The following is a 24,057-nucleotide window of genomic DNA, read 5'->3' as shown; positions in this document are numbered from 1 at the left end:
TGGTATATTTTAATTAAAATGAAATAACAATTAAGGTAGTATTCCGAAGCACTGCGATATCAATAATCGTTAGTTTGAGAGAGAAAGAAAGTGTAAGAAGACATATTTTAAATATAAATATTGGCAGCAGATGCATAAGGAACAATTGTAGTAATTTATTGTCAAATACTAGTTCACATATAATAACTATTGTAAATTATTTAGAATGCTATAGTACCTCGCTGCTAGTTTATCTTCGGCATGCTACCTTAAACGCAACAGATTAAAATATTAAATGGTTCAGTTTCTGATCGATCACTAAATTAATATTTATTTTACAAGTACGGCAAAGGAGATCCTCGAATACGTTTGCTTTTATGAGATGAGAGAGATTTTATTGGTATTTCTTGATTGAAACTAACATATATAGATTCAACAAATAATTAAGATAGAATAGCTAGAAATATTCAATCAATAATTTCCTGTAAAAAGATAATAAGCTGCTAATGTTTTATTACATATCTCCAGTAAATATATAATATTATTGCAATGATTATTAGAATTAGTGCATTCTGGTCAATGGTAGATTTAAAACTATTGCGGGACAAAGATATACCTATAGGCAAATGACGTGAACATGTTTCAATATATTTTCAATAGGTACCTAATAGTCCTATACAACGAAGACTGTATTTTATGACAAACAAGATCTTAATAAAACAAAGAAATAAGATAAAGAAAAGTGAAATTAAAAATTTATTAACATATTAAATTTTTGATTTCTTAATGGCCATTAGATAGTTTATATTCTAATGCATTTTATAAAATAGCGAAAGCATTTTAGTATAAAAATCTAGTCGGAAAGTATTGCTTATTACGTTTAATTGTAATACAGGATCCTAATATATAGCTAAAGCTATTGTAATAGGTAAGGAATAGATAGAGAGAAAAAAATCTAAACTAAGGCCTACAAAGTGCAAGTCTAGGAAGAAGTGTATCAAATTCTATTTACTACATATTTAGATAGTACTGGCAGTATTAAACTTTTATTTTTTATCATATCTAACAACACACATAAAATTTATTTATGAAAAGGTAAAATACCTACATAGGAAGAAAATACTTTAGAATAAATGAATCTGGATGTTAAAACTTTTTGGTTACTTATATTTATATTTAATGTTGAACTAACAGATTGTTACTGAATTATGAAAATCACAAACCCTTAAAAAATATTTTTTCAGCCACATAATTAGTTATATTTTAACATTTTTTTAATTAATATATTTCCAAGTACAAATAAATGTAAATTATTATTTCTTATTATTATTACTGCAGAAATATATATTTAATATATATTAACATAATAAAATATAATAAAGTAACATATTGACAGAATTGTCTAAAGATCCACGTTACAGTGCTGGAAAGTTTATAACGACGAATCGAACATCACGGGACCTTTGTTACATCTAAACCTGAAAATGATATGATTTACTATAAGATAATAAATAATATATATTCCTAGATAAGTATGTGGCTACTGAGTTTTATGACAAGAAAGGAAACCCATGGGTATATAGCCATGGGAGGGATCTGACTATCTGTTGATTTAACAGGCACAATAAAAAAGAAAAGACGATTAAAATCTAAATAAATCTGGATCCATATCGCGATATTGGCCTCAAAATATATGGTTTCCTTATTGTGTATTTTGAGAAGTGAGAATTCGCAATTTTATTATTATTGATACGTTTGACAAAAGTGAAACAAGAATATGGGAAAATAGACCAACTTATGATATAATGAATAACTAATGATACTGGAGAGAGATTGAGAAAAGTTAGTTTTGCACTTAGCCGGGACAAATCAATAGTACAAACATTAAACACTGTTCTTTTTACAACATCCTCAACAAAAGATTGATTCTTTTTAATCAACTGGAGGGTTTTTTAACCTTATTGATTGAACTAAATTGAAAAATTGACAAATATACTGAATAAATATTTGACTGAATTTTTATAATCCAAACGATCTGGATGTTTTATCATATTGTGTTGCAAATGTTAAATTTAGAATTTTATTTGTGCTAGAAATTAGAAAAGGTGTATTAAATTGGAAACTGTATCGAATCAGCTGTTTTTATACAGTATAAGAACATTAATTATATCACATTCGTATAAAACAAAAATTATCATTAAAGCAAGTTTTTGTGATTTCAAAACATGTTCAAATGAAATATTCATTTCTAATCATTCAATAATTTGTTTTTTAAAGTAATAAATTAACCGGCCGGGCAAGTCGAAGTCGATTAAAAGTCTAAGCCTGGTATCGAAGATAAATTAATATTTTTGTCCTGTTTACTACTTTTAATATTTGGATATCGCAAAAAATGCGTATTTTGAATCTAAGAAAACAATACCCCATTTATAAATGTCTGTAGTTTGTCACATTAGACAGCAAATATTTCTATGTAGTGACAATTTTATCAGTTTATTTAAAAAAAATTTCAAACACATGTGTTTGATTTTTTTTATAAATATTTCTCTTTATTAATGTGTTTAATATTTATATATATAAAAAGAAAACTATAATTATTAATATTTATTTACATAAAGATTTTATATTGGTTATCGTGTATTTATTCGATCGATGCCATACCATACCTCTACATAATTTTTTCCATACATCTTCTTGTACACCAAATATATTGAAACTTAACATACATGCACACATTCATTTATTATAGCCGTTCATCTGAAATGTAGGAACCACCACACCTTTTATGTATGAATTATCGTCTGGTTTTTATTTAATAACAAAAAATTAAAAATTTCAAGATTGAAACAAAACTATAAATAATAAGTAAGTATTCATCCTCGTAAATTAAAATAATAAACATTGATTCTATTTGTTTCATATATTTAAGAGTTAAAATATATTTGTTTAGTATATGAATATTTTATCTACTTTATCCAACACGATGATTAAAAATTTATTTTAGTTAGGTGTTTCATTTCTATTGTAAATTAGGTTATTCTAATATTATATTTGACTAAACTTTCACACAATCTTAAATTGCTTTCATAATATTGTGCTATTCTTATATTATTTTTACATTAATATGTTCATTTACTGAATGAAAATATCTATCATCCACTACATCAACTATATAGGATAAAGCACTTTATCTTCTTTCTGGTCACCGCTATTTTATATTTTACATAAAATCATAATACATCATAATTCGCAAATCTACAATTCCTCAAGTTCTATTAAATGATTAATTTGATTTCTGGACGTAAAAATCTCAAAATTTAAATGTACCATTCATTAGATTGTTTGATGCGGACCCAGAAATTGTGAAGCAATTAAATGTTAAAATAAGGCAGCCCTTCAAATATAATAATAATAGCAAGACACTGAAATGAACACCGATTTTCTAACTAACGCCTGCAAGACGTGTCCGCATCAAACAATATAAAAAAGGCACTAACTCAACCACTGCACATATTCATGTCGATACTCCTTATCGCTCTCTTGTCTTGCAGCGATGAGAGATTCTAAGTGATTCTACTGACCATTTTTTTCCAAAAAATGTACCGTTAACTGCTTTTCATCCAGGATCTTGTTTTGGATCTAAATTGGCGCGTCTTTCTTGTAAGGCTGCCAACAATGCTTCTCTAACTTCACGCTCTGAACTTCGCCATAGTCTTATAAGTTCTTCTTCAGATAATTGCGACAGCTCTGATCTCGCGCCCATTGGTGGTACTCTGGGATATGGTGGTACTGGTGGCAAGTCACTTTCTTCAGAAACTAAAATCTCTACACTAGCTCTAGATGTTGGTCCGTCTATACTTATATAGTTATCAGATCTCTCTGAAACATCTTGATAAGATCTTGTAGACGAGCCTTCAGCTCTTCTGACCATAGGTGATGGCGTTCTCAGACGACTGTTAATATCAGGTGGTGAGTTTGTTAGACAGCTGATGTCTCTACTTAGTCTTCTGCCTATATTGAGACTGGTTCGCTCATATATATTGGAAACGGACACCGACTCTGAATCAAGTACAGAGTCTGTGCTAAATCTTCGCACATTGAGACCAGCAAGGCTACATCTTTTTCGACGTCCTCTTGGTGAACGAAGTTGTCGTGGAGAACGACCTTGTCTTGGGGAACGTGCTGGAACTTCAGGAGATGGCGATAGAAATTTAGACTCAGTTAGTTCTTCTGATACTTCAGTTGTTTCTGCTGGCTCTTGTTCTTTTATAGAGCCCAAAGAATGGTCACGTTGTTGCACCCTAAAGAGACATAAGAGATAATTATAATATATCTTTTTAATAAAAATACATTTCTATACTGCGTTTGGGCTTACCTTCGTATAGCTTGTATCATTTCATATAATTGTGCTTTACTTTTGCGGCGTCTGCGTTGTTCATGTTCCTTCTGAAACAAATGTACACTCCTGTCGTAATCTGACAAAGTAAATTTAATACAACTTTAGAGACGTTCATTGAAATATGTCATAATCTTTTAATATAATCAATTACAAATTATTTCATTATTGTTATCATAAAATTACTCTATACATTATTATATATATATAAATAAATATTTAGAATATTATTTATACTTTCTTAAAACTACAATAAGAATTCAAATTAAAAGGGGGAAAAATTTTATGTAAAAAGTTAACCATTAGTTCAACTTTTTAATATTATATTTCTCCCTTTCATCCTTTATATAATAAATAACGCCAATTACCCTTTTCACACTCTTTTGGAACAGTGAAGTGAAATGTCCTTGACGAATGGTATTAACTAGTTCTCGTGCAGCGTGATGAGGCGACACTAACTCCACACAGTTTATAAATCTGTATAGTTTCTGTAACAAATATAAATTTTTATTATTTATTTTACTACATCGTTAATTTGCTTCAGATATTATAAATTAATTTAAATTTATATTTATATTTACTACAATACCTGTTTATTTATTATTATTTAAAATGATGTAATTATTATCATATATGTACCTTTTATTATCGTTATTATTAAATATTAATATGTATTAATTATTATGTAAATTGTAAAATATACAATTATGTTACAAGTAAGTCAGTGTTTGTTTACACCAATTTGTGAGAATTTCGATCCTTATCCTTAAAGACTGCACAAAGTTTCACGTCGATTGAACTTCTATATAAGTTTCTGAAACTTCGCTAAAAAGAGCTTTAGCAACAAAATACATTATATTAAGTATTATATTAAGAAAATAACAAATTAGACACAACGGATTATTTTTTTTTTTAAGGAAAATATTATATTACAGTTATAATTTTGAATTGTATAATTGTAATTATTTGCGCAGACGGATAGTTTATTCTTCAAAAGGCGAAGAAGAAACTGTCAATGATGACTCGCGTTTTTCAATTGAGTTCAATTATGACAAGAGTTAATAAGACAGATTATTTTTATCGAAGGAAGTCTTAAAAATCCGAATATATGATTGAAATTGATATTGAATGAGGCAAGAAAAGAATATTTTTTTACTTGCTTTACTTTACCTACCCCTCGAGGTACTTAGTATGGAAAAAGATAAATAAATAAAAAGGATCAATATCAAATAGCGGTACATACAAGTAAATCGGGGTTTACTGATTTCGCATAAAAAACATTATGATAATTATTGAAAACAACTGTAACAAACACAATTCAAAAAGATTATGTCGCGCCTATAAAGACAAGTGGTCGCTCAGCGTTAAAAGCCGCAGTGAACTGTGGTTAGGCCGACATAATCCTACCAGAAGCCATCTTGGCTTCACGCTTGAGTAGAGCAAACAAAGTGCCTTCAAAGTGCGAGTGGATGCCCCTTGGCAAAGTTACGGAACCCAGATAGCCTTTGACATTATATAGGTGCTCCAATACTGAATAACCATAGCACCTATTATTTTAATTGTTATACTTAATGACAGACAATTTGTGGATTGGTTTACCAATTTAGTTATTACAAATCATTATTACTTGCATATTTATTTATACTTACTACTTTAACAAGTTTTTATTATTAATACAATAATTAGCTTTATTATTTCGTCAGCGCAATATTCACTTACATTACGTAGGGAATCCCAGAATTGTCTGTATGTATATATATATATATATATATATATATATATATATATATATATATATATATATATATATATCAATTATTATTACATGTAAAATTAGTGAGAAGCAAACTTAATTGCATATATTTTTCTTGATTTATTTTTAATTTATTCTCTCACTGCATTGATACTGTTCAGGTTACTTTTATACAAATAAAATATTTGGTCATTTGCACTGACTTTCTTACTGCCGTGATGTGTAAATAGAAAATGCGCGGTTAACAGATCGACACACCGTCGCATCCTCCACTAGTCTGTGGTTCTATATTTATTAGATACTTGTTATACACTACGGATACCAAACAAAAACTCACATTTTCCGCAGCATTTTGCTTATAACATTAATGAATTCACATATTGTAAAAAAATTATACTAACCTGACTAAAAAACATAATGTTTCTGCTCCTCCAAATAGTTCCTTTGGGTTGATGCCGTAGGACCGGTAATGTATATTTATAAAACAGATGTTCGAGAATCAATATGAGGCAGCCAACGATCATTCCCACTCCAAGTAGAATGAACACGCCCGCCACCGCTGCCACACCTTCAAATGACGGTAATTTGTTTAATGAAAACTACCGTCTAATTTAATTAAATTAGACGAGGTTATTGTTCAGAGTAAAATAATAATTTGGAGCGAACATTTATTTTCAGAATATATTCAAACCAACTAAATTGTACTCTTTTTTTGTTCAGCAATAAACTTTAATTTGATATTTGGTACTAAAACAATGCAGAACATAAATATGGGACACTGATGACGAAATTATAAAATTAACTTAGAAAATATACATTTTTTTTTGTTTTCACTGCGTAATAAAGTAATTTTATAAGTTGTCTATATATACCATATATTTGGAAATTACGTCTTAAGATCTTTAAATTGTCACCGTGTGAGACACGGGTTTCGTTTTATATATTTTTTTTTTGTTTTATATTACCGGATTATTCGTTTTATGGTCGCCATTATTCTTTTTACGTTACGTCATATAGCCTACCTGGTCTCTATACTACAGCGTTAAAAGTACACTTGTGGAAATACAAGTAAAAATACAAGTAGAAATACAAGTACAAAAATACTATAGTATTTAATTATTTTTATTTTCAATATATTTCATTAAGATAATAACTATCCATATATATTGTAGAGCAATTTTTTTATAAAATAATTTTATTTTAATAAAATCACAATTATTAAAAGCTTAAATTAGACGAAAGTTCATCTCTACGGTAAAAATATGAAATGACATTTCAATTGGATTGCCTTTAATTAAAATTTTATTAGTCATTTGATCGATGTCAACTCTGAATTACAACAATTTAAAAACTTAGTAATATTAAAAAAAGGTTAATTTGTTATTTTATTTTTTAATTAATTTTTGCCAACAAAAGGAGACCAATAATTATTCTCATTGCTATAGAAACACAAATCGTGTTGAAATATATTTATGCGAAAAAACAGACTATTTTATATTAGGTATACACAGATATATGAAACATATTTTTTATTGTTTATAAAATTTATAATACAAAATATATTACATAGAAATGCAGTTAGGGTTACAAGAGTACATAGACTGGTTTATTCCTCTTAATGGAATTTCTTTAAGGAAATTTAAGAATGTGGAAAAAATCTTAAATTAAATTATCATAAACTTAATATGAAATCTACAAAGGGCTAAGTTCAATCGTATATTGAAAAGAATTATCATTATTAATTCAAAATTAGAGATAATAACGTGTTAAAATAATACAGACGAATTAAAAACATTTCCACCTGTTGGAAAAAGCATAAAAACCCATAAATATACTCGTGTCCCCCAAACAAGGGTGTCTGTACTTCTGGAAAATTAGTTAAAATTTTTATTATTAGTTTGCTAATTGTACTGCGTATTTATAGTTGTGAAAGCAAAACAGTATTTATAATATAGAAGAGCATAGGCTATTTGTTCTAATCATGCAAATAAAGACAGGATTAAAAACTAGGAAGATTATAAATAAATAAACGATTGTGGACAAACCTCAATCATTAGCTAATTCACACATTTCTTATTAAAACCAACAATAGATTTGATTATCGTGCTTACTCCGAATCGATTCAATTACACAATCCATCAGGTCGGCAATTTGTTGAATGTCCATAGGAGCAGATTGTTATATTGATTGATTGTATATTACGGAGGGATTCATCATCGAATCATATGAACAAACATTACCTGTATTTGTAATCAATGGCATTAACTGATATTTATACTTTATTATTACATATTTTTATAATATTAATTAATTGGAATAAATTTCACTTTTAGTTATTTAAATGTCATTGAACTAAACCTCATTGAATCTAATAAAAAAATGTAAGCTTTATGCCGAATAGATACACTATATCTTCCATGATATTCATGATGCTGTTCATGATATGTTGACCGTTATCACTTATCACATAAATCGACAGCTTGTTTGTCATTCCAAGTTGTATAAGAATACGTAACGCAATCAAAATGCTCATGTAGTAAACACGCTTAATTCAAAATGTGACACCTAATATATTTAATGTTGAAACTTTAACAATGTCGAATACAAATACGGAAAATTAAGTAAATCTGTAGTTATCAACCGCCTTAAAAGAAAAAAAGTTCTCAATTAGTTTGTATTTTTTCTTTTTGTATGTTTGTTTTCTCGTAACAACGTCAGTTCAAAACAGATTTGGAATATTATATATTTTCATCTAAAAGGATATATTTACAATTTGGTCTCATAGAAATTTTAACAAAATCGTTTTAGTAGTATAATTTTTAAATCAATATATCTTATCACAACATATTTTATCACAACTGAAGTCGGTTTTTTTCGTGAGAATCAAACTTTAATTATGTATCCACTAAACAACCATATTGACTCCGCGAAATTTTATAACAGATCTTTTCAGGTTTTTTTTTATGGATAGAAATGAAGTGGTAGCCCTGCCTGCACTATTGGTATACACTGGTGAGGCACCAGTGAGAGACGATAGGTAAGGATGTAAAGATTTCATCTACAGCTTCCAAGGGGAACCATGTGAAGGTCGACCCAACCGGGCATCCTGTTGGTAATAGAGCTGTTAGACTCCAGTATTAACAATTCTTTTCCCCCGATCCTGAGGTTTTTTTATGCAGTTCAGACTACAAGATATCCTCAACCCTGTTACTTAGATAGTAGGTACACCAGAATTGTTGATTGCTTAAAGAAAAATGCGTACCTTAATTTGAATTGATTTATCAACATATGATGAACTAGAGAATAATTACTAAAAAAACAATTTCACTAAATAAAAATTGCTCATAATTTTTATTAAAAATATCCACTTGAGTATAACGTTCCAACGTTTCTGTGCTATGTACTTGCCAAAAAAATTTTAAATATTTAAATATTAATTTTCTATTTGAAATAATAGCAGAGTATTTAATAGTACGAGTACATTACTAATATCACTTAAATAATAAAACTAAATGTAATTGTAATAGTAGTAGTAATTGAGAAATATCTGTTATCTAAATACATTAAAGATGTATTAAAATTCTACGGATAAAGTTACAAAAGTTTAAAAGAATATGATACCTATGCTTATTCCCCAAATAAAGTTTTCGAGGACTAAATAAGGTTACAACACGAGGGAAATACTTCATTATGATCATTATTTTGGCCGTTAATTGTCCATTGCTGTACCAGGCCCTTCACAAGGGAATAATTCAGTATCATATAATTTCCTCAAGCCATTTTACTTTAAGGATGTTTTGACAAGAGTATACTAAATAAGAAATAAACATACTCTTCGTTTCAGCTCATTTTTTCAAACGATAAATCCCATGTTTAATCTTTTAGGTCGACCGACGGTAATACCTCTCCCTACACAGCGCCTCGTTGAGGGGTTGGATTAACGCGGGGGTGGCGATAAATTCTAATGAAATTTCCGCTAGAGACGAGGCAGCTGACTATGTAGATATATGTATCTACTGAATATACATTAAAATGATAATGATTGCTGACAAACATATTTAATAACGGCATTATAAACAAACAAAAACACCAAAAGCAACTAAGATAATATTATGTGAGTTTCCACGAACTTTCTGTCTACAAATAAACCTATAGATGTATAATAATAATAAACATTTACAAGTAAAACAAGCTGAAAGATGGATTCCAAACACTACCGTTGAATATTTGTATGTTTGATAAGAAAGTTAAAAGTCGGATGATAAAAATTTTTGTACTCAATTGTGGAATATTTTAATACTTTTAAATTATGAATGGTAATTTAATTAAGTATAAGGGATAGGTAAAAATGTTGCCAACTGTAAAATCATCCATGCAATGTTTTAAAATATCTGTTTCTGTATAAGACATAATTATTATGTATGTTTATTACAATATATTTTGAATTTCGTGTTTTATTTGAATCATTTTAGCATATCTTCCATGCTAAAGCATAGAATAGTGCTTTTCAAGGAAAATATTAATTATATTTAGTGTACTTAATAACTTACTTAAATAGTAGGTACTTGAGCATTCATCTTTATTTAATACAATTGTTTGCCAGACTAAAACGTTTCTTGAAATTATTACTTTCTAACTTATATTCTATATCAACTGTAACTCACAGATTTGTCTAGATAAATTAGTATAAAGTACCCTATATATATAATACCCTGGATATCGTTAATCTATGTACCAATTTTGCCTGTTTATCTATTCATTCAGCAGCCTAAATGAGTAACAAACTTTCACATTCTTAGTAAAATGCAGTGTCTGTTAGATGTTGGCTCCTACAATATAGGGACTAAGCAAAGGAATTAATAAATGTATCGATACAATTGTATAAATACAGTAAGGCGGGCATAAGTCCGCAATAATGCTGAAAGCAATCTTTAATCAATAATTAATAATTTTGAAATTTAAAATACATGTAGGTATTATTTATCATAAAATGAATAAAGGTTTTTATCTTGGCCGAACAACATGTCCGGGTCACTGTGACAAAATCGCAGATATGGTACATTATGTTTAATAAATAATACAATTACCTAGTGGTTTTGGTTGAATTCCATAATCAGGGCTGAGTTTGAAGCAAGGTAGACCTCCATACCATTTTTCGGTTAAAATATCCATGTATCCATTTGATGAATATTTAGCTATGACCGCCGATATACTATCCTGAAATAAAAGTAAACAGTTATTTCTATCTTTAATATTAATTCGGCATATTGTGGAATGATACGATTGATATTGTAGTAATTATAAACTTATAAGTACTTATACGAGAATATATTTGATACTGTGACAAACTAGTTTATCAAAATTATTTGTCTAAAAAATATTAATAATAGAAGATAGGTAACCCCAGAATGTTTACACATCATATTATTTTATCAGCCATTTAACTGTCCACTACTGGACATAGATAACTTGACAACCGTAGTTAAGTTTCGGAGTATTTTAAGAAGTGCGCTGCTGCCCATCCCTCAACTATTAAGTTCCCTTAGTTGTCTCTTACGACACCCAAGGGAAAGGAAGGGGTGGCCCATTCTATGCCAGAACTATACGGAGAGATACAAGTGAGATAAGAGAAAATTGTTTATGAAATAAGTATAGTTAAGTATAATTTTATTCATTAACTACCTGTTTCCCGCGGTACTGCCCGCGTGAATCGCTATATAAAATATCCTATGAGTTAAAGTATGATAACCTACCTTTATAAAGTTTCAGCCATTTCAACTGATCCGTTATTTTATGACATTTTATATCTGATTATTTAAATTGGTATAAGTTTTCTATTTATGACCCATTTAAATAAAATAATCAATAAATGTTAAATGGATCAAATCGCAATGCATTAGTGGAAGCCACATTCAAATTGGTTGAGCCGTTTCTGAGATTAGCGTGCACAAACATACAGACAAACAGACAAAAATTCTAAAGAGATTTATGATTGATTAATTACTTATTTCTAGAACATCATTTTACTTTACAGTATTCTGCAAAGAAATTTCTCCAGCATGAATTTTTAATATTCAAAATTTGGTCTATAATTGAATCTTGAAATATTGGAACCGTAATCGGACGTTGACAAAGCTGTCACTGTATATGTAATCATAAAACAACGTAACAACCTAATCACTTGAGACGACAGGGGGTCTGAAAAAGTTTATATAAATAACTCTGTGCTTCGTAAAGTCATATATTTACTACAAAAAGTCTTATTTGATTCTAATATCAAATCATTTACAATTTTAAACCATGCCAAATAAGGTATTAATTTTTTTATTGTACATTAAAGCGTTTATTCACTGCATGACAAGAATAATAATATACCCGATCAGTCGGGTTGATCTGCCGAATTGGCTGCTAACATGCGGATGTTGGGTCAGTAGAGCCAACATGCTGTACTGAATTCGAGAACAAACATAGCAAATGTATCGGTCCAACCAATATGTAAATCGTTTCCAATATGTCATATGTAGCCTTTTTCTATGATTATATTCTTTACATGTAAATTTAAAAGAAAAATCATAAAAAAAAAAATATTGAAATGAAAACTTTCGATTAAAAATTTACCATGCTGTTCGTTATTACAATTTTGACCAAAAACATAATGATTTTACTTTATATTTTTGACCAACATTTACTACAATTTTGTTTTATTCAACATGAATACGTTATTACTAATATATCGATGTTATTAGAAATAACACAGTCTAAACTCCTACATTGATTTATGTCACTGGTCCTCGTAAACCTCAAAGGTACTTCGTATATTGAACAATGTCAAGATAAAATGACATATATTCGGCAGACTGCGCTACATGACATCCTGCTATCGATCACAACATTAGAAGGCTCGTGAGTTATCCATCAATCTTGCCTAGCAAAGATCCGGAACCATCCCCCACCACTGGTTCTCCCTTCTATACGAACTCTTGATGAAAATATACATTACTCGATATAGATGTAGCTTTTAGATATCTTATTAGAAAATGCCATGCACGGCCTACATTTTAACATCAGCGCGAGTCAACGCAGAGGTAACATATTTTTTGTACCACAATATTATCGATCGATTTAATAAGTTTTTTATATTCAAAGTTTTATTTTTCATATGATTTATGTGAAACTTTAATGTATATATCGTATTATTTGTATATGTTAGTGTCTGCTTATGGCTGTCTACCAAATTAATATATTTCTTGCCAAATATATATAAGAGCATTTCTTTAGAATGGCTGCATCTTTTTTGGCTAATAAAATATTAAAAAAATCGTTCGAAAAAGTAAAGAATTACATCCCTTTAAAGCTAGTATGAAATAAAAAAACGTCTTACTTCATACTTTAGTGAAAAATATAGATTGAACAATTTAGCAGGCTAAGTCAGTAGTGTTTTTTCTTATTTAGCAATGATATTACAAATATTCTTGATATTTTATAAAGAAAAATTCTAAGGTAGAGTAATCATTATCCTTTGCTTTCAAAATAAGCAATACTAAACGATTTTAATTCAGAATAACAAATAGCAGATAATCTCGCTGTTAGACTATTATAACAAGAATAACGTTTACAATGGATCTTTAGAGAATGAGTCTTTTTATAAAAAAGCGGGCCCAGGTAAGTGAAAAGAATCCAGATTGTTACCAACGTACATTTATAGTTATTAAAAATTTGCAGATAATAGATACCTTTAAAGGAAATCCTTTTGCCATACCGATCGCATATGTATCCTCAGCAAGAGTATGATCACCTACGCGTTGCAGTTTACAACCATGATCAGTAGCACGATAATAGTCCAAAACAGGTGTGTCTGCTATAAGAAGATCCAATGTGCCATTTCTAAAAATAATTTAAAAAAATATAGGATTAAATTTTGCAGAGAATTGTTGCATTTGAACTTTATAAACAAACATAATATTTACAATGTAAACACGTTAAGTATACCCATATAAACGTGAAGTGTTCCGTACAAAAACTGTCCTCTAAAACCGAGAGTACTGTGTGAATATACCCCGCCACAATAAAAAATACAATAAAAACATATATATCACTGAGTAACATTATTCTATAATAATACATAATAGAGGAAATAGTAAAGGAAAATAAAATAGTTACAGGTGTACCATAAAATAATAACTATTACATCTTTCTACCGTACTTCCCTATTATTATTACTATTAAGTGATCAAAAATTATTAATTACATTTAGTGCAGAATAAAAAAAAATCATGGCGAATTTATATAATAAAGTTAAAATATTTTAAGAAAAGCTTTTACCTGAGCCGTTGTATACCATCTTCAATATCTTGAAGCGCATAACGACGCATTTGTTGTGCCAGCTGTGGATTATTGCGTTGGACATAGTATTCAGATACAGATGATTTGGCTGTTCCCACACGCAGAGAAAGCCACTAAAAATAAATTGTACACTTATACACTTATTGTATATCAACAAAATTTTCAATTAATACTTAAGAAAATAAATACATACATTACTTCGTCCTTGATAATCGTCTACGGCATTATGGAAAAACAATCCGGCTATTAAGGCGGCTATATTGGCAGTGTAACTGGCGACAAATATCACAGAAAAACCACCCCAAACGTTTATAAGAAATTTGTTAGGCCAACTTTTTGGGGCTTTGAAGGCGACCAAATGTCCACATAGGAGACCCCACATCACCCAAAGGGCGCTTGATATACTGAAGTTCTTTGATCTTTGACGACCCCAAGGATTTAACCCGAAGGGTGATAACCATTCGTAAATTGCTACAGCGATTGCAGTTACATTAAGTGATGTAAATATTGCTATCCACAATTCTGGGGAAAAAGGTAGAAGAAATGCTAGTAAAGGTATATCAGGTCTTTGATTTGGTGCAGCTAATATTGAAACTCCACTAAAAAAATATGGTTGACTGAAATCTATTACTTCTGCTCTTGCTGAGGATACACTTAGAGCTGCAAATGACATATGAGCAGCTCCAGAAACTAAATCACCTACAATACCAGTCCATTTTTCAGGATCTTCTTCTGGATCATCTCCGAACATATAGTCTTCACTATATAATTTATATCCATTACGGTATTGAGAACGATAGCTTTGCTGGTTTAATAAAAATTCATTTGTTGTACTCCTATATTCATTAAATTTATGGAATGGTTTCACCAGTTTTCTCGATCCGTATAAACCATCTTCTACTATATACAAATGAAAATCAAACTCCAATTCTTGAGCTATATTTTCTAAAAGGTCCATAGCTAAACCATAACAGCAATGTGTAGCCATTTTAGAGTACATAGGTTTAGGAGTGGGGAAAAAGAAATCACTTGTTTCTTGATCTGTGTCTCTGTCTAAATCATTAAATGCAAGCGTGAGATTATCACGATCAGAAGTTTGCGGACGGTGACAAGGTAAACCTCGAAGGCATTGACCATCCTCGTCAAGTTCTCCTTCCATTACAAAAGGTGGAGCTAGAGCAGTAACAATCCGAAAAATGGTGCGTGCACCGTCTGACTGTCCATGAGCTACTAGACGTCCACCTGGCCATACAATAGTATGAAGACTAACTTTGCGGCCTTCAACTCGCCCGACTTGCCTCCATGTATTTTCACCGTCTAGCCCTGGTACTAGATTCAGAAGAGCAAAGAAAGCTGTAAGTGTTCTTTCTGAACGTCCTGTACCTCCTGATAATACAGCAGCAGATGCTATTCGAGTTTCTCTGGAACAATAAAGTATTATAAAAATATCTATTATATAAGTACAATAAAAAAATTCCAATCATGGGATATAATATAAAATTGCTTTTATAAACGTGAAAATGATTATAAATAATCAGTTAATATAGGCATTAAAAGAAATTTACTATTTGAACATTAATAAAAACTCCTATTTACATGTTATCTTAGTTTTAGTCTTCTTGTCTTTTACGAGAATATATGTAATGAAATACTGTGCAAATTTTAGATACTATTATTTAACTTAGCTTTTACCGTAGCGAAAGAATATACCGATGTAAAACCCATAAATCTTTCTCCAGCTTAGTAACATTTAAAGCTCCTCAGGTGTGTACCAACTGAATATTTCACGACAGAACGGATAAGTACTTAAATGTATTTGAATTGTGGACTACAACTAGTTATTTTTGAATCCTTATTTAAAATAGTAAAGATTAACCTATAATATATTCAATATATTTTTATTAACTCTAGCTATTACTGGATTAAGCCGTTAATGTGCTAAAGGGTCTCAAATAAACAAAGAAACTCACTTTCGCAATTATAATATTAGTAAGAACTATAAACATCAAAATATTTGAAGATAATTATAAATATATATGATGCAAATACAATAAAGGAATTGAAATAATAATAATTAAATAATTTACAAATAGGATTTAGTATCTGAAATTAACGTAATTTTATTCGATTTAATGTGAAAGAGTTAGAAACATGAAATTCCGAAGGCAGCTAGTAAAAGATAAATATGTAAATAGATCCCAGATAATTAATATATAGTCTTTAAACTTTCTTGAAACCAGTCAATATATATGTAAAAGGACAATCAAAACATCTAAATCTGGTCTATTTAGAAAATATATTTCCTAAAATAAAGTCTAAAACTAGATCGATAGTAAACCTAGAACATCATTTAGACACAGTAACATGCCTATGACTGGTTATATTTAGTAACAGATTTTGGTAGTTTATAAGTTTATTAAGCACCTACATCGAATTCCAAATGTTATACTAATCGAATGGTTATAACTAATGTTCATGAATTTATAGCCAATGTCTACTACGTTTTTACTTGTATGTAAGAAATTAATGAATTTAAAGACACAATCCAATATTTTGGGTAAAATCCAACCCGATGAAATTATCATAAATCGACGGAAAATGCACAGAAGCGAATTCTGGCAGACTGCCAGACTTTGCAAGCTGACTCGACGGAATGATGGCCGACTATTGACATATCATGACGCAGATAGTTCCCTTTTTTAGTTTATATGAAATTAGGACAACTAAATAGGTCACTTCAGTGAACACATAGTGTTACGCACTTTGAGATCATTAAGTTGTTTGGATTCACGGAAATATAACCATATGCGATATTAAATTATACACAAGCATTCAGCATCATCCCCATCAATATTATTTTATTAAACAGCTCAATGCTAGAAATCACATAATAATATAAACCACACCCATAAAATTATCATTTATGTTGTAAAGTATTATTAACAATGATATTATGCTAAGATAAATAATACCAATTAACATTTTAAGGAAATCTTTGAGAGACTTAGCGGTAACACACAGACCCTTTTAATTACCTCTCGGAAATAAAGCGAATTTTAATTCAAAGGGTGAACAAATTAATTAATCTTTAGCCGCAAAATTCAGCATAATTTTTTGACGCTTTTTAAAGAAAAGGATCACCAAGATCAAAGTTCAACGAAGTCTCATCTGAATCTGCATAAAAGACTGTTTTATGCAGATTTTCAATAAATCTGATCGTTTTTAATTGCTTTTCTTGAATTTCAAATAATTAATAACTTGCTATTTCAAACTACCCAAATTAATTTTTAATAATCATGAAATATATTTCTAAAGAATTCTTGTTATACAATTGCGCGAATCACAGTGTTAAAGATTTACTTTTTAGATCTTATATGTCTGTCAATTTCTTTGTCCGGGCATCACGTAAAAGCTATTGAACTTCACAGACCCATTTAGCTAAATGTGGCTTAATGTACGTATAGGCAATAAAGAAAATTACTCCCTTATAGGTAGTATTGACTTTGTACTGAGAATCAAATAGGGTTTGAATAGTTCTTCAACTACTTCTATTAGTTGCTTATATTCTTAAATCATTGAAATAAATATATATCATGTTTTATAATATATTTTAGTAACTCTTACTTAGTAAGTCGTCATCAATATTCTGAGCAGTTTTACATTGTGTTGTAATATTATACAGAATTACAGATTATACTCTCCTTTAATAATTTAATGAGTTATATTGTTTATATTACAATGGAAGGATTTCAAATTGTTTACGCTTTTGGGTTAACAATAATAAATAGCACCCATATTTTCTTGATGTCTGTTGAATAATTGAATTGTTTAGCAATGTATTGTGCTTTAGTTGACTTTATAGAATATTACCTACCCGATTTTTATTATTTTGCTATAAAAACTATCCTATCTCTCAAGTTGGAGAACACAATAAACTTTTACAAAATTTCATTAAAATTAGATAAGATTTTTTGTACATTAAGATAATGCAATATATTAGATCTCTCAATACAATATTGCAGACAAAATTACGAATTTATAATAAAAAATATAATTGTAAATGTACCTACTCCAAATAAATATTACTCGTGATTAAAGACTGGTTGGTAAAAATTAGGCTTATGCATTTAAGAATGAAAAATAAGGAACAAATTTTCTTACTTAAGATAATTGCTAATAAATACTTGTTCATAATCCTGTTAATAGGACTATGGTCATAAAACAGGAAAATGTTTGTAAATAAAAATCGATATTGATTAGCTTCAAAGATTACTAATAAAACTACAGACAAGAGCGATTCAAATTCTAGACAAGACTATACAGCGTCTTCCGAATGGTCATGGAAACTAGAAAACAAATAGCCATACACAGGTTTCAGAGTAGTTTCCTCTCACGTTTACTCAAAATATGGAATTAACTATCTAATAAGTTTCCTCTGTAAATTATAAGATAAGATTCATCGAGCTGGGTATAAGATTTTTTTAATAAGTATTAATTTATTATTATTATAATACTATGCTTGCATTGCTAACTAGTAATACAAGCATAGCATTATAATAATAATTATCTCTGGTGTTACAGATATCTATAGACTACGGTAATTATTTACCATCTTACGGGTAGTTTACTAGATTACCACTATAGTTTTTTTTTTATGGGTGAAAACGATATGGTAACACCGCCTGCGCTAACAGAATACGCTGGCGGAGCACCAGTGAAGGGTGATAAATGAGAATGAAAACAGGTCAGTTAGCCCATCATGATAAATTCATCAGGAATTAACCATGATAGTTTCCAGAGAGAACCGCGATTATTCGACCTGGTTGGGTATATTACTACCAATGGGGTTCTCAGTCACCATTACTAACAATCCCTTTTCCCCCTTTCCACTACAGTAGTAAAAAAACTGCCACCGCCGTTTGTATAAAAGTATTTAGAATTATTTTTTATAATATTGTAGAAACATTATTCTGGGAAAACTGTGTACTTTAATTTAAGTTACTTATCACTGGATTTCAGGTTGATGAACCGTTTCCTAACCTGATAGAGGTTCACGTGTATTCACGTTATAAAATCGGTATTTAAGCAATACATAACGTCGTATTTCACTTTTCATTAGTTACACGTTCCCCAATTAATGTGCTTAAAAAGTAATTGACTATTGTGACGTGCAATGTAATAATAAGGATATTAGGTACTAATTTGATGATGTTATTCAACGTAAATAAGTAATCTCTTATTCTATAATCGTAATCGCTAATAATTTCGTATAATGACGTTCGATTTTATTATATTCTTTATAAAATACATATACATGTACACATAACACAAATATAAAAATTGATAACGAAATTTTTATGTCTAGTAAAAGGAAAGGATAATGACACAATACTGTTAAAGTGGTGATGTTATTCATCATTAGAAAATAATTATATTGAAAATTATTCATAAATATACCCTTTTTATTTAATATTAATATATTTCCCCAAAATAAAACAAACCGTACTAACTGTAAAACAAGATCATATTCTAGAAAATCATCTAGATGTTGTAACATAACATCTACACATATTGTATTTAACCGTGGATAACTTTATGTGATGATAAAGGAAAGATTTGTAAAATAACCCAACTATCCTTAATCGTAACAATCCCAACAGTTGGCTATGGATCTCTCGCCATAAAAGAAAAATATTAGTCTACTGTTATCAAGCGATCCAAGCTGCTTGCAATAAGGTTTTATTTCGAGTTTTCCTTCTCTTGTACTGGTGTATTATGCCAAGTTCCCGTAAACAGCTCTTACGACATCCTGAGGATAAAAAAGAAAGATGACATATTGTATTCTTACTGCATCGTCACCTTACGGAAAATATCCTGACAATCATTTTGTCTCTATTGAATGAGTAACATGAAAATAATAGATTTAGTTCCACAAAAAAAAAATCAACTTCAATCGGGATATAACCAGTCATTTTGATTTAAAACTTGAAACTATTGAACTGATTTGATAAAATTTCTATGAGATGCACCTGAACATGATTCCTTTCAGAATAATAAAGAATTCACCAAATCTGTTCATAAATAACAAAGTTTTGAGGTAACAAACATAAAAAACCTGAATTAAGAATATCTTCTTTATTTAAAGTCGGTTGATTAAACTTATTGAAATTTGGTTGTTTATGATAACTGGCAAATATGCTGCTATTATAAACATTATATTGTTTTGTATTAATTTAGCAATTGAATTTTTAATTTAATTCATTTATTCAATATAAATCGAAGTTATTGAAAAATCAGTAATTATTTGTAAAAGTATTAAAGTATCATCTAACACCTAAATTGACAGTGATGCACGTATGTATACTATATATTTTGCTATATCCAAAAAGGATTCACATTAAGTACCTTCATAAGAACATTGTAATAACTCTATAGTATGTACATGAATGTATTTATACATATAAATAATTGGAGTGTCTGTCTGTAATATTGAAATAACCGTTTTTTACTACATGTATATGAATATATATACGGTACATACACCAAAATAACATTTTTTAAAATTTTTGTCTGTCTGTTTGTTCCGGCAAATCTCTGAAATGGCTGAACCGACTTTGACGGGTTTTTTATTGGCAGGTAGCTGATGTAATAAGAAGTAACTCAGGCTACGTTTACATAAGAAAAAATCTTTTATTTTAGAAAAATAAAATAATGTTGCAATGTCCAAGTACTGTCCAGTACCGCGCGCAGTTAGGCGGAACGAAGTTCGCCGGGTCAGCTGGTAATAAATAAATTTACTAAACAAAATTATGAAAACGCTCAATCAATTAGTAAATAACTGTAATGAAATTTTAAAATACGGTTTGATCATATTTGAAGACATTTATTATATTTAACATTCATATATAATTAATAGCCATAATATGTTTCGCAAGCCAAAAATAACGGTCGCGATTAAATTTATCATCTTTTCAATTTATATAGACACGAAGTAGGTCTTTCAATAATTTAATTAATCATCTAAGAACCTCAGCGTTTACACAGTTTTATCCCGGACACACTACAGCCAAGAGAATGGGTGGGTCGTATGCTACTCACGTATTTTATTGAATAACGCTTTGAAGAACGTGTGCCTTCCGATACCACTATTACAGAGGTCAAGTACGAACAGTCCTTGAATCTAGATCTAGGAGGGCACAATTTAAATAATCCAGTGGCTTATATCTGATTTCTATTGGGTACATAGAATATTTTATGTCTTATATTTTATATTTATTATTTAGAGATTGTTCACCATAAATAAATACAGTTGATCCGGCGTCCCGAATAGCAGAATAAGTATTTAAAAAAACGAATAAATTAAAGAATTGACTGTTAGGTGATACGAAATTCGCGGGGTCAGCTAGTTGTTTATAAAAATAATGTATATGTACATTAATACATGTGCCTTAATTAAAATTAATGCTATAGTATAGTAAATATATAAATTAGTGATTTAAAAATGAAAACTTATTATAAGTATATATTTGGATATAAATCATATAAATCAAAGGAAGCAGTAAAGATAAACATTGTTACGAATTATAATGTACTATTTGTCTTTTAAATATATTACGGACGGATAGACAAAGTCACAGGATAAGGGTTCTTTGTACCCTTTTGGTACGGATCCCTTAAAAGTTGGGTTTTTTATGTATTTTTTCAATGTAAACTATTATTATACTGTATCACAATTATTTATCAGATATTCTGGGGACCACCGCTATACTGAGCTGTTGAGTTTATCCGTAAATAATTATGTTACACGCAACAAGAGTTTTCTTTAAGACACTTGCAATAAAGGTGAATTTATTAAGCAATTCAAACAGGAAGAGATACTCAATTTACTGAATAGTAGCAGTTAGTTGGTATATACCCACGGATGAGATAGCTTTGTGACTCTCGAAAGGAGGAGTTTCTCGATTTGTCTGTCTGTTTTGTAACTATGAATGAAACAATAAAAACTCTTTATTATTTCCTTTAAAGAATGAAACGGAGTATAAGAATTATCAATACTTAATTACACAAAAGCAAGATAAAAAGGCAATAAATACTTGTGTAAATTGCAATAACAGGTATAATGGATATACCTGATTATGGGCTGAGTTTGGTCAATAGTTATTAAAGGGTAAAATCTTGCAGGTCAAATAGTTCTAAAACTATTATGAGTTACTATACTAACGAGTGAGCGGCAATATACTAACGTATTGATAAAATTTACTAGCACGAAGACTTTTCCAACGCGCAATATGTGACCAAACAAATCTAATCAAAAACCCATTAGGCCTAGTGAGCTGAAATTTAGCTTGCAGTTATCGTCCCGAGAGGATTCATAAATAAAATAGTTCTGCGGGCTGCTACTTGGAGTTAGAAACAGTAAAACTCTTTTTTTTTGTAACTCCAAATTTTTAATAGATATATTAAGACAATTTAGGTGTTGCTGCAAGATGATTTTTTTTTATTTACAACAACGTTCTCACATCTATCTATCTAGTATAATATGAGTAAAGCACATAACTTTAGTAACAAAAATACTATCATTCTAAATTGTATATTTTTTTAATTGCAACAGAAGTGAAGTGAATTATATATTTTGAAAAAACTGCTAGCTGGCTAAATTAGCAATGGTTGACCACATACGAGTAGTTCGAGCTACCAATAACCGAGAGCAACTACGTACAGATAACTATGTATGATGACTACCCGCGAGATGGAGTGACGATCTCAAAAGTGCCACTGAATGCATGTATCGTTAAACTGAGCTTTATGACGATATATAAAGGAAACCTAACCAATGTGCAGCAATGGACGACGTATGGGCCCTAACGATATTTATCATAAATGATACAATTTTACATTAAGACGAACCTAATAAACCTATTGATGATGATGATTTATGAATTATATATAGGTACACAATTTTTTATCTGGTTACCCATCAGATAATTTTTTTTTTTACTGTATTCTATTAATATTATTATCTTAGATTATCTTGGGCACCTATTTCTACCTACATTTCACAATAGTATAGTTTTTTGTAATCGAAATATATAAATCTATTTATTAAATTTAAAATCAAATAAAGAAACATAAATAATTATGTAACTGTTTTTTATTCCAATAGACTAAATATAATATACCTTTAGACTAAATTCCATCTAGTCGACCATCGCTACGACTAAGTACTAGAATAACCGTTTCACTAAAAGCAGCGGTTCCGGACCATCCCTATTTATTGCACTTAGTAAAATTACTGTGGTTGATAGTAGGTACTAGAAATATAGATTTTTTTGAAAGCATATTTGCTAAACGCTTACATAGAAAACCTTTATTAATATCTATTACAAATGTATAAATGGTTTTAGTTATTATCAATTGGTAACTTAATAGCTTATTATCATTCGTCGTAAAATTTGGCATACCTATAAGATGAGACCATATGGGATGGTTATGTATTCTAACTGATTAAACCAAATATCTTGAAAATAGTTACAGTCAGTAATTACCTACTAAGATAATAGATTAAAAACTTAAGAAAAAAACGTCT

General features: G+C 29.5%; 1 protein-coding gene across 2 annotated transcripts in view; it reads right to left on the bottom strand.

Moving 5' to 3' along the window:
* Positions 1-3,307: 3,307 nt before the first annotated feature.
* The window catches only part of LOC113511860 (uncharacterized), a 55,082-nt gene continuing 34,332 nt past the window's right edge, over positions 3,308-24,057 (bottom strand). Inside the window, exons 7-14 of one of the 2 annotated variants that reach the window (XM_026895584.3) lie at positions 14,665-15,892; positions 14,451-14,584; positions 13,862-14,012; positions 11,216-11,345; positions 6,530-6,696; positions 4,744-4,863; positions 4,355-4,425; positions 3,308-4,280 (exon numbers count right to left, since the gene is read on the bottom strand). In XM_026895584.3, coding sequence (XP_026751385.2) covers positions 3,596-4,280; positions 4,355-4,425; positions 4,744-4,863; positions 6,530-6,696; positions 11,216-11,345; positions 13,862-14,012; positions 14,451-14,584; positions 14,665-15,892 — 2,686 coding nt within the window. In that variant the 3' untranslated portion in view covers positions 3,308-3,595. The remainder of the gene's footprint in view (positions 4,281-4,354; positions 4,426-4,743; positions 4,864-6,529; positions 6,697-11,215; positions 11,346-13,861; positions 14,013-14,450; positions 14,585-14,664; positions 15,893-24,057) is intronic. The other variant, XM_031913681.2, reaches the window with a different exon arrangement.

This window comes from Galleria mellonella, unplaced genomic scaffold (assembly GCF_026898425.1).
Source record: "Galleria mellonella isolate WM207_F2 unplaced genomic scaffold, CSIRO_AGI_GalMel_v1 utg213, whole genome shotgun sequence".
NCBI classification, from domain to species: domain Eukaryota; kingdom Metazoa; phylum Arthropoda; class Insecta; order Lepidoptera; family Pyralidae; genus Galleria; species Galleria mellonella.
This window is presented reverse-complemented; position numbering and strand designations above follow the sequence as displayed.